General features: G+C 36.9%; 2 protein-coding genes across 2 annotated transcripts; both read left to right on the forward strand.

Moving 5' to 3' along the window:
* Window positions 1-424: 424 nt before the first annotated feature.
* LOC113867615 (AAA-ATPase At3g28510-like) lies at window positions 425-7,609 on the forward strand. The gene is made up of 3 exons (XM_027503013.1): window positions 425-767; window positions 3,951-3,961; window positions 6,452-7,609. The coding sequence occupies exons 1-3, from the start codon at window positions 602-604 to the stop codon at window positions 7,607-7,609; spliced, it is 1,335 nt and encodes a 444-aa protein (XP_027358814.1). The 5' UTR covers window positions 425-601.
* Window positions 7,610-9,196: 1,587 nt separating this feature from the next.
* On the forward strand, window positions 9,197-10,982 carry LOC113867893 (AAA-ATPase ASD, mitochondrial-like). Its single transcript, XM_027503401.1, has one exon. It carries the CDS (start codon window positions 9,228-9,230, stop codon window positions 10,698-10,700), a length of 1,473 nt encoding a protein of 490 aa, XP_027359202.1. The 5' UTR covers window positions 9,197-9,227; the 3' UTR covers window positions 10,701-10,982.
* Window positions 10,983-11,744: the final 762 nt, after the last annotated feature.

The following is an 11,744-nucleotide window of genomic DNA, read 5'->3' on the forward strand; positions in this document are numbered from 1 at the left end:
CGGATATTTTTATATTATTCTTTTAGAATCCATTAAACTTTTTAGACAACTGGATATCACATTAGAGAATTATTTGTGGCTATCTTGATGTCTAAGGAAAAATAAGAGAAAAAAAATTGACCAATGAGAATAGTGGGTGAGCAGCACTTGACATGTGGTAAAAGGCTGAAGCATCATGCGCTGTCTTTGTTACTAAGTAGTACAAAACAACATGCAGTTTCGAGTCTAAACATTTCATGGTAATGACTTTGTACTTCGTATCATGTGAATTTTATTGGTACATATAACCAATGCACGAGAAACAAATGACCCCTGATTAAGTGTATATATATATATATATATATAGCAAAGATTGATCATTAGAAGAACACCAAAAAAGAGAAGAGAAGAGAAAGAAGGAAAAGAAGAGAGAGATCAAAGTATGGGTGATATTTGGGGTCTTTTTGGATCAAAGCTTGCTAGCATACTCTTTTTGTGGGCTTTGATTCAAAGGTATTTTCCTCATCAGCTTCAAACCCTCATAGAAATATTCTCAGAGAAAGTAGCCAACTTGTTCTACCCTTATCTTGAGATCAAGTTCTTTGAGTACATAGGTGACTACATGAAAAGCAATGAAGCCTTCTCTGCCATCGAGCACTACCTGGCTTCCTTGTCTTTCAAACAAGCAAGGAAACTCAAAGGTGAGTACTTTAGACAATGTTTGGTGCTAAAGATGGATGAACATGAAGTGGTCTATGATGAGTTTGAAGGCATAAAGCTTACATGGAGTCTAAGGAAGATAATGTTGAGCTCAAATGCGGAATAACTTGGACGTGTAAATTAAAATTCTGACGTAAACTGGCGAGCAATAATTCAGACCTAATAAATAGATCTAGCAGCGCAGCGGTGTAACTTGTAAAGTGTGCACTGAAATACTTCCCAGGAAAGAGAGGTGGATCACAACGGATCACTTAAATACCAGGTCTTTCCTTAGCCAGAATCTTTCCAGTTACAACACTAATACAAATACACACTTCTCCAGCAATCCAACAATCAGCCACGGAAGGATAACAAAAATAATTCTTTTCTGATGTGTAAGATCAGACTAAACTGCAACCACAGAGCATACTAAGAATTATTTTTAACTGAATAAAATAAGCAGATAAAGAACACCACTATTTAACGTGGAAAAACCTCCAATGTGGAGGAAAAACCACGGGACAAACTCCGAAAAATATTCCACTATATCTCAGGATATTTACAATATCCTTTCAACACTCTATCACACAAGAGGTGTAAAATATAGTGTACACAGTGAGACTCACTCCTATTCAAATATTACAAATTTTGTAATACCAAGAAGAAATAGAGATGATACCCACCCCAGTGTATTTTTCTCACACTCTTAGGATTTACTCAACACTCTATTTTTTTTTTCTCTCACAAACACTCACAATGCTTGATGAAATCTTGTGTGTGTTGCTGCTTGTGCTTCCTTCAATTTCATTTCACGGCTATTTATAGCCAAATAAAGTTACTATTCATTTAATAAAATATTATTAATTGTTTATGAAGTCAAAAAAGGGGGCACCGAAATTGAAAATGTGCTGGACCTCACAATTCTCCCCCTCCAGCACAAAGGTGCACTCTTGGAATCTTCACATGCGATCTATGCCAATCAGTTTGGCACACTGTTGATGTTTTTCTCGTGCAACAACTTTCGTCATCATATCAGCAGGATTTTTATCCGTATGAATCTTATCTAGCTTGAATTCTTGTTCTTCCACTGCCTGACGCAGCCAATGATATCTGATATCAATGTGCTTCGTACGAGAGTGATACATCGCATTCTTACTTAAATCTAATGCGCTTTGGCTATCACAATGGATAACGTACCTTTTCTGCTCAATTCCCAGTTGTTGAAGAAACCTCTTCAACCAAAGCATTTCCTTTCCTGCTTCAGTCATGGCAACATACTCAGCTTCAGTAGTTGACAAGGCCACACATTTCTGCAATTTGGATTGCCAAGATATAGCTCCCCCTGCAAAGGTAAACACAAGTCCTGAAGTAGATTTTCTACTATCCAGGTCACCTGCCATATCTGCATCTGTGTATCCTTCAAGAACTGGGTTAGGTATTCCAAAGCTCAAGCACATATTAGAACTACCTTTCAGATATCTCAAGATCCACTTCACTGCTTCCCAATGCTCTTTTCCAGGATTGGAAAGATACCTGCTAACAACTCCGACCGCATGAGCTATATCCGGCCTCGTACAAACCATGGCATACATCAAACTCCCGACTGCTGAGGAGTATGGAATACCCGCCATAGCTTCTTTTTCTTCTTGACTTGTGGGACAACTTCTTTTGCTGAGTTTGAAGTGATTTGCCAACGGTGTACTAACTGGTTTAGCCGTCTTCATGTTGAATCTGTCCAGAATCCGATTCACATACCGTTCCTGCGATAACCACAACCTTCTGGATTTTCGGTCTCGCATGATCTGCATGCCCAAAATTTGTTTTGCAGGGCCCAGATCTTTCATATCAAAAAACTTTGACAATTCTTTCTTCAAATCACCAATCAGCTTCACATCCTGTCCCACTATCAACATATCATCTACATACAACAGAAGGATAATGAATTTATCACCTGGACATGTCTTGACAAATACACAATGATCTGCATCAGTCTTGGCATATCCATGACTCGTCATGAACGAGTCAAATTTCTTATACCACTGTCTTGGAGCCTGTTTCAATCCATACAAGCTCTTCTTCAATCTGCAAACCATGTGTTTCTTTCCAGTTTCCTCAAAACCTTCTGGTTGCTCCATGTAGATTTCTTCATCAAGGTCTCCATGAAGAAACGCAGTCTTCACATCTAGTTGTTCAAGCTCCAGATCCAAGCTAGCCACCAATCCGAGTATAACTCGAATAGAGCTCATCTTCACAACTGGAGAGAAAATTTCATCAAAATCTATTCCTCGCTTTTGTCCAAAACCTTTTACAACTAAGCGAGCCTTGTACTTCAACAGCTTGTCACCATCTTTCTTAAGCTTGAACACCCACTTATTTTTCAAGGCTTTTCTGCCTTTAGGGAGCTTGACTAACTCATAAGTATCATTCTTCACCAGAGAATCCATTTCTTCTTGCATGGCTTTCATCCACTGGGATTTATCCTTATGAGTCTGAACTTCTTCAAAGTTTTCTGGCTCCCCCTCTTCAGTGATGGTAATATACGTCGAACTAGGGTACTTTGTAGATGGCTGGTGTGGTCTTCTTGATTTCCGAGGCTGAGGTGGAGCTTCTGGGTTTTCTTGCTCAACACCTTCATCATCACCATCTTCTATTGCTGGCTCATTATCAACCCTAAGTTCTTCATCACACTCTCCCCCTACTGTGGCATTTTTAGGAGGAACAACTGGTGTAAGATCAACCTTACCACCTGGTTCTCTGATTTTTGGTGAAGCAGAATCCGACATAGTTTCTTGCTCATGGAACACTACATCTCTGCTTCTAATAACTTTCCTATTTTCTGGATCCCATAACCTGTAGCCAAATTCCTCATCTCCATAGCCCAGAAATATGCAAGGAATGGCTCTATCATCAAGCTTTTGTCTCTGTTCCTTATTCACATGAGCAAAAGCTTTGCATCCAAACACTTTCAAATGAGAGTATTTAACATCATGTCCGGACCATACTCTCTCAGGGATATCAAAGCCCAAAGGAACAGATGGAGATCGATTAATCAGGTAGCTTGCCGTTAGAACAGCTTCACCCCAGAATGGCTTAGGCAGTTTTGCCATTCTTAACATGCATCTTACTTTCTCCATAATGGTTCTGTTGATTCGTTCGGCCACACCATTATGTTGTGGGGTTCCAGGTACCGTCTTCTCATGCCTGATGCCATGCTCAGCACAATAATTCTTGAATTCATGGGAAGTATATTCACCCCCATTATCCGTGCGAAGACACTTCAAAGGTTTACCAGCCTGTCTCTCTACCATTGCATGAAACCTTTTAAAGCATTGAAAAACTTGGTCCTTCGTTCTTAAGAAGTACACCCACAATTTTCGTGAAGCATCATCGATAAACGTCACGTAATATCTGCTACCACCAAGACTCTCCACTTCCATGGGTCCACATACATCAGAATGAACCATCTCCAAAATATTCTCTTTCAGCTTTGACGTTTTGCTGAAAGACACTCTATGATGCTTGCCGAATAAACAGTGATCACAAGGATTCAACTTTGTATTTTTGGCAAACGGGATAAGGGACTTTCTTGCCAAAATCTGCAATCCTTTTTCACTTATATGAGCCAATCTTTTGTGCCACAAATTTGGCGAAGCATCATCCTCGACTGCATTCAATCCTCCCTTGATCAGCTTTACTTGAGTTTTATACAACGTTGAATTTACTGTGCCTCTAGCAACCAACAACGATCCTTTGGTAAGCCTCCACTTGCTGTTACCAAAATGGCTGTCGTAATCAGCTAGATCCAAAGCATGCACAGAGATCAAATTCAGACGTAGATCTGGCACATGACGCACATCTTTTAGTGTTATTGTGCATCCTGTATTGGTTTGAATGCACACATCACCAATTCCCACAATATCTGCGATACTGCTATTGCCCATCTTTACTTTACCAAAGTCTCCTGCTTTGTACACAGTAAAGAATTCCTTGTGAGAAGTTGCATGATAAGATGCTGCTGAGTCAATGACCCATTCATCACATGAGTCTGTAACTTGACACTCTTCTTCTTCTTCAACAGAGAGTACTACCACATCCCCAGTTGTCACAGGGGATGCAGTATTTTCATCGTCATCCGATCTAGAGTTTCGTCGGTCTTTCTTCTCTCTGTTCTTCCAGGCTTTACAGTTTCTTTTTATGTGCCCTTCTTCACCGCAGTGGTAACACTTGAATTTTCTTCTGGGCTGAGACTGTGACTTATCTCTTGATTTGTTACTTCGTCCTCTGCTCTTACTTCTCCCCCTGTTCTCTGTGACAAGGGCATGAGAACTGCTTGCCCCAGAGTCTTTTCTCCTTGTTTCTTCATTAAACATGCTGTCTTTGACTTGAGACAAAGTCAGTTTTCCTTCAGGAGCAGAGTTGCTTAATGACACCACCAGAGTCTCCCAGCTGTCTGGTAAAGAACTCAAAAGTAACAGCGCCTGCAATTCTTCATCAAGTTTTATCTCCATGGTAACTAGCTGGTTTACCATGTGTTGGAAATCATTCAAGTGTTCTGCAACTGGTCTTCCATCTTGATATTTTAAATTCACCAGCTTCCGAATAACAAAAGCTTTGTTTTGTGCAGTCTTCCTCTGATACATTTGTTCAATTTTGTTCCACAGAGTCTGGGCATTCGTCTCTGTGGCAACATGGTGGAATATGCTGATATCCACCCACTGCCTAATTAAACTGACGGCCTTCCGGTGTATCTTTTTCCAATCCTCATCCTTCACGTCTTCTGGCTTTTGATCTCCCTTTTCCACAGGATCATACAGGTCCTTGTAGAAAAGTATGTCCTCCATTTTCGGCTTCCAAATAGAGTAGTTTGTTGCTGTTAGCTTCACCATGGTACCTACGTTCTCTTCCATTTAATTTACACTCGGTGATACAGAGCCCAACTTAAGCTCTGATACCACTTGTTGAGCTCAAATGCGGAATAACTTGGACGTGTAAATTAAAATTCTGACGTAAACTGGCGAGCAATAATTCAGACCTAATAAATAGATCTAGCAGCGCAGCGGTGTAACTTGTAAAGTGTGCACTGAAATACTTCCCAGGAAAGAGAGGTGGATCACAACGGATCACTTAAATACCAGGTCTTTCCTTAGCCAGAATCTTTCCAGTTACAACACTAATACAAATACACACTTCTCCAGCAATCCAACAATCAGCCACGGAAGGATAACAAAAATAATTCTTTTCTGATGTGGAAGATCAGACTAAACTGCAACCACAGAGCATACTAAGAATTATTTTTAACTGAATAAAATAAGCAGATAAAGAACACCACTATTTAACGTGGAAAAACCTCCAATGTGGAGGAAAAACCACGGGACAAACTCCGAAAAATATTCCACTATATCTCAGGATATTTACAATATCCTTTCAACACTCTATCACACAAGAGGTGTAAAATATAGTGTACACAGTGAGACTCACTCCTATTCAAATATTACAAATTTTGTAATACCAAGAAGAAATAGAGATGATACCCACCCCAGTGTATTTTTCTCACACTCTTAGGATTTACTCAACACTCTATTTTTTTTTTCTCTCACAAACACTCACAATGCTTGATGAAATCTTGTGTGTGTTGCTGCTTGTGCTTCCTTCAATTTCATTTCACGGCTATTTATAGCCAAATAAAGTTACTATTCATTTAATAAAATATTATTAATTGTTTATGAAGTCAAAAAAGGGGGCACCGAAATTGAAAATGTGCTGGACCTCACAGATAATGCACAACACAAAATCTGTGTCATTCTATCCTGCTGAAGACAAAAGATACTACCTTCTCACATTTCATGCCAGACACCGCGATGTTGTCACAAACTCTTACCTTGACCATGTTTTGGCACAAGGTAAGGACATTGGGCTAAGGAAGAGGCTGAGAAAGCTTTACACCAATTGCACAGGTTGTGGTGATTATGACAATAAGGGTAAGTGGAGCCATGTGATTTTTGAGCATCCAGCTTCCTTTGAAACACTTGCAATGAATCCACAAAAAAAGAAGGAGATTGTTGATGACCTTACTACTTTCAGCAAGGCCAAAGAGTACTATGCTAGAATTGGCAAGCCTTGGAAGAGGGGCTACCTCCTTTACGGCCCTCCAGGGACAGGAAAATCAACTTTGGTTGCTGCCATTGCTAATTTTCTTGGGTATGACATATATGACATTGAGCTAACTGCTGTGCAAACCAATGCAGAACTAAGAAAGCTTCTGATTGGAATTGCAAGCAAATCAGTGGTGGTGATTGAGGATATAGATTGCTCACTTGATCTCACTGGCCAAAGGGAGACTAATTCTGAGGGTGGCAAAGGTGAAGATGAGAAGAATAGAGTCACTTCTGTGATGGAGCAAGTGGAAGGTGCAATTGCAAGTAAAAACAAAGCTGGAAGCAGCAAGGTCACACTTTCTGGATTGTTGAATTTCATTGATGGGATTTGGTCCGCTAGTAGCGGGGAGAGACTCATTGTATTTACTACTAATTATGTGGAGAAACTTGATCAAGCTCTCATTAGAAGAGGAAGAATGGACATGCATATTGAACTTTCTTATTGTGGCTTTGAGGGGTTCAAAGTGTTGGCAAAGAATTATCTTAGCGTAGAGTCTCATTACTTGTTTGACACCATTCGCGGATTGTTGGAAGAGACTAACATAACCCCTGCAGATGTTGCTGAAAACTTGATGCCTAAGGTAGCTGATGAAGATGTTGAGACTTCCATGGAGAGGTTGATTCAAGTCCTTAGAAGATCCAAGGAAAATGCTGAGAAAGAAAAAGGGACTACAACAATGGAAGAGTCGAATGGAGTTGATTCATCTGAGGGGGCAACGGCATCAACAAAAGAGTCTAATGGAGAGGATTCACGAGATTCTAATGCAGAGTCCTAAGCAAGATCAATTAGTTGTTCATTATTGTTTTATTTTCAAATGTTTCACCTTGAGCTTTATTAAATATCAGCATGTTTATCTGTTTGTGTTATTATAGTTATATTAGTATGATTTCTCTTAATGAAAGTAATGGTGCTGTGCTGAATTAGACTCTTCCTTTGTGCTTCATACATTTGAATATAGTATGATGAATATTTAGAACTAAAATTATGTTACAAACTAAATATTATAGATTTTGATGTTCAGCATGGTAGATGGCATGAGACATCGTTTTGGTACTGTTTTGCCGCATCAAGAAAATCCCAGTTTTACAATCTACCGAGAGATTGATTATATCTGTATAATCCCAATTCCTTAGGCCTGATTATAATTAGAAGTTGAGAAAAATCATCGAGGCCATAAATTATTAAATATGCGCCTGAATAATTTTTTTTTTTTTTTAGTTTCTTAACCAATTTAACCCACGCTCGCCTGCAACACAATAAAGTAAAAACAATGGAAGGAAAATACAAGAGTATATTTAATGAAATATGTTAAATATTCTTTTAAAACACTTTTAAGATAATCATTAATCTCCAACTCCCTAGTTAATTTTTATTTTAAGACTATTGGTAAAAGGTTATAACAATTATTCGAGTTTACCATGACCAGAATATATTGAGAAGTCAATTTGTTTTCAATTTTAACTGTGATGTTGAATCAAGAAGTTTAAAGGTAAGTAAAGTTTGTTAAAATAACTAATAAGTAAAAATAAATTCCAAAGTTAATAATTATATGTTTTGTTTAATTCGACTCTGTCTTTTTTTTTTTTTAAATATAAATCATTATTATTATTTATTAGATACAATTATGTTTAAGAAAGTAGATAAGTTTATCTCAAAATATTTAATAAAATTATATTCAATGAAACTCGAATTTAACATTAAGTTGAAATATTTTTTAATGAAAGGGAGGATCTGATCTCATCTTATCTGGTGATCTTGAAAACTTTAAAAGGACCAACCAAGATGGATATTGTGTTGCATGGGAAGGTGACGATTGAGAATACCTAACCAAATATTTTCTTTTATTGAGTCTTCTTATCCGATTGATTAAGGAACCCAAGTCGGTGTTGTCATGACAATTTAGTACGCATCAACCGCATACAAACACCCTATGCTTCTGCTTTTGTTGCCGACATTTGAGGATGCAGACAAATATACCAATCAACTTTCCCATTCCCATTACATTCACTCAACATTCAACCTACACGCGTACGTGGTTATGAAATTACAGGGATTACCCTTCCAAAAGAGGAATCATGTTACAGATTTTACAGATTACTATCTTTAAAATACTAAAATCTATATATACTATATTAATAAAATGCCTCTAAGTCTAATTGTATGAAATAAAAAGTCATTTTTACAATAATTTTTATTTATTTATTATAAAACACTGATTTTACCTTTAGTATTATAAAAATTTAACAACAAACCATACCCCCTAAACATATAGATATTATGAGATATGAGATAGATATTCTGTCACGCATATCCTTCACCCTCTATATAAGGCAATGCCCATTTCTTAATCCAAAACATGTGTGTAAGAAAGAACAATAGAACAGCTGAAAAATATGACGCCAGGTGACATGTTTGCTCAAATAGGATCCATAGTTGCTTCCATAATGTTTGTTTGGGCTATGTTTAAGCAATTTTTCCCTCACCAACTAAGCCACCAAATTGAGAAATACTATCAAAGATTGGTGACTTTGATCTACCCTTATATCCAAATCACGTTCCATGAGTTCACAGGGGAGAGACTGATGCGAAGTGAGGCTTATTCAGCCATAGAGAACTACCTTAGCTCCAAGGCTTCTACACAAGCAAAGAGGCTCAAAGCTGACATAGGAAAGAACAACCAATCCCTTGTTCTTAGCATGGATGATCATGAAGAAGTAGCTGATGAGTTCAATGGTATCAAACTCTGGTGGGCTTCTGGCAAACACACTTCCAAATCACAATCACTTTCTTACCACCCGATGACTGATGAAAAAAGGTACTACAAACTCACTTTCCATAAAAGCAATAGAGACATGATCTTAGGAACATATTTGAATTTTGTACTTAAAGAGGGTAAGGCTATTAAGGTGAAAAACAGACAAAGGAAGCTTTATACTAATAGTGGGTCTTATTGGAGCCATGTAGTGTTTGAGCATCCAGCATCATTTCAAACACTTGCTATGGACCAAGATAAGAAGAAAATGATCATTGATGATCTCGTCACATTCAGCAATGCTGGAGAGTTCTATGGAAGAATTGGTAGGGCATGGAAAAGAGGTTATCTACTTTATGGACCCCCAGGAAGTGGCAAGTCCACTATGATTGCTGCCATGGCAAACTTGTTAGGCTATGATTTGTATGATCTTGAATTAACTGCGGTGAAGGACAACACTGAATTGAGGAAGCTTTTGATTGAAACATCTAGCAAGTCTATAATTGTGATTGAAGATATTGATTGTTCACTTGATTTGACTGGTCAAAGGAGGAAGAAAAAGGAAGAGGAAGAAGAGAAGGATCCTAAGGAAAAGCAATCAAGAATGCAAGAAAGAGATGCAAGAAATAGTCAGGTAACTCTTTCTGGTCTTCTGAATTTCATTGATGGGTTATGGTCTGCTTGTGGTGGAGAAAGACTTATAGTATTTACAACAAATTATGTGGAGAAACTTGACCCTGCATTGGTGAGGAAAGGGAGAATGGATAAGCACATAGAGTTGTCATATTGTGGTTTTGCGGCATTCAAAGTGTTGGCTAAGAATTATCTTAACATTGAATCACATTATTTATTTGGCACAATATGTGAGATGTTGAAGAAAACCAAAATCACCCCAGCTGAAGTGGCAGAGCATTTGATGCCTAAGACTGCTTCAAGGGATGCAGAATTTTATTTGAAAAGTTTGATTCAAGCACTTGAATTGGCACAAGAAGAAGCCAGGGTTAAATCTGAGGAAGATGCAAGAAAGATTGAAGCATCCTCTGAGCAAGATTCTCATTGGACTGAAAGTGATTCACCAGCCAAAGCAAACGGGAAATCAGAAAACTACACATAAACTTGATGCAAATTAGAGTCACCAAGATAGAGAGAGTTAAAGGTGTGGATCATTGGAAGGCAATGGATAAGGCACTCAATTGTTATAACCTGAGAATTTGGCAAAGGCAAGACCTATCCTAGGACATTGGATAAACAAACAGAAATACAAAGTTTTTCATTTGAAAAATCATATATTTATTGTATAAAAATGCAAAAGTTATTCAATGTATATAAGGCGTATTTAATATGTCATTATGTCCTTGGGACATTCATTACTATAATTCAAAATTCTTACTTTCATTTCTTTTTATTATTGGTCTATTTTTTAAAAAAAACCGTTTATAATTATTGTTACTTAAAAATTTGAAAGAATATTAATTATTGTCTTTTTAATTATATGTTTATTTCTACTAATCTTTTGAATTCTTTATACACTTATCATAATTACAGGGAAGATCACCTCTGTTTACTTATGATAAAAGGTATGCATCTTGTGAGTTTCACTAATGAATCATTTCGATAAATAGAAATGAGTTTTTTTTTTAATTAAAACAAATAAAATGAATCATATAAAAGATAAAAATAATTTTAATGTTAAAAAATATCAATTATTGTTTGACCCAATCTAAGTTGTACCTAAATGATGACCAAACTAAAATTCCAACAGAGATATGCTGACAAGATGGGAAATTGATAAAATATGTTAGAAAATTACTATTTGGCAACTATGTGCGTTATCTATTCCTTTATGCGCAAGCACGCACTTCGTCCTCTCCAGAATGCACTAAATGGTGAACTATGATAAGAATAGTGAAAAATCCAACCTATATATTAGAACTTTTTTTAATAACATTATTTGTTATATTTTGAATAATATTATATACGAAATTAATTTATGTTATTTAAATATCAGAATTGTACATTAAGCTTTGAATAATTATATGTAGAAATCTATAAAATATAATAAATTCAAGTTATTATGTTTTAAAATGAGATACTTGATATACATATTTTTTTCTCACATATTTACATTTTTCTAGTTTTGTAATTTATATTTTATGTA

Source organism: Abrus precatorius, unplaced genomic scaffold, assembly GCF_003935025.1.
Source record: "Abrus precatorius isolate BTA unplaced genomic scaffold, Abrus_2018 Scaffold5, whole genome shotgun sequence".
NCBI lineage: Eukaryota > Viridiplantae > Streptophyta > Magnoliopsida > Fabales > Fabaceae > Abrus > Abrus precatorius.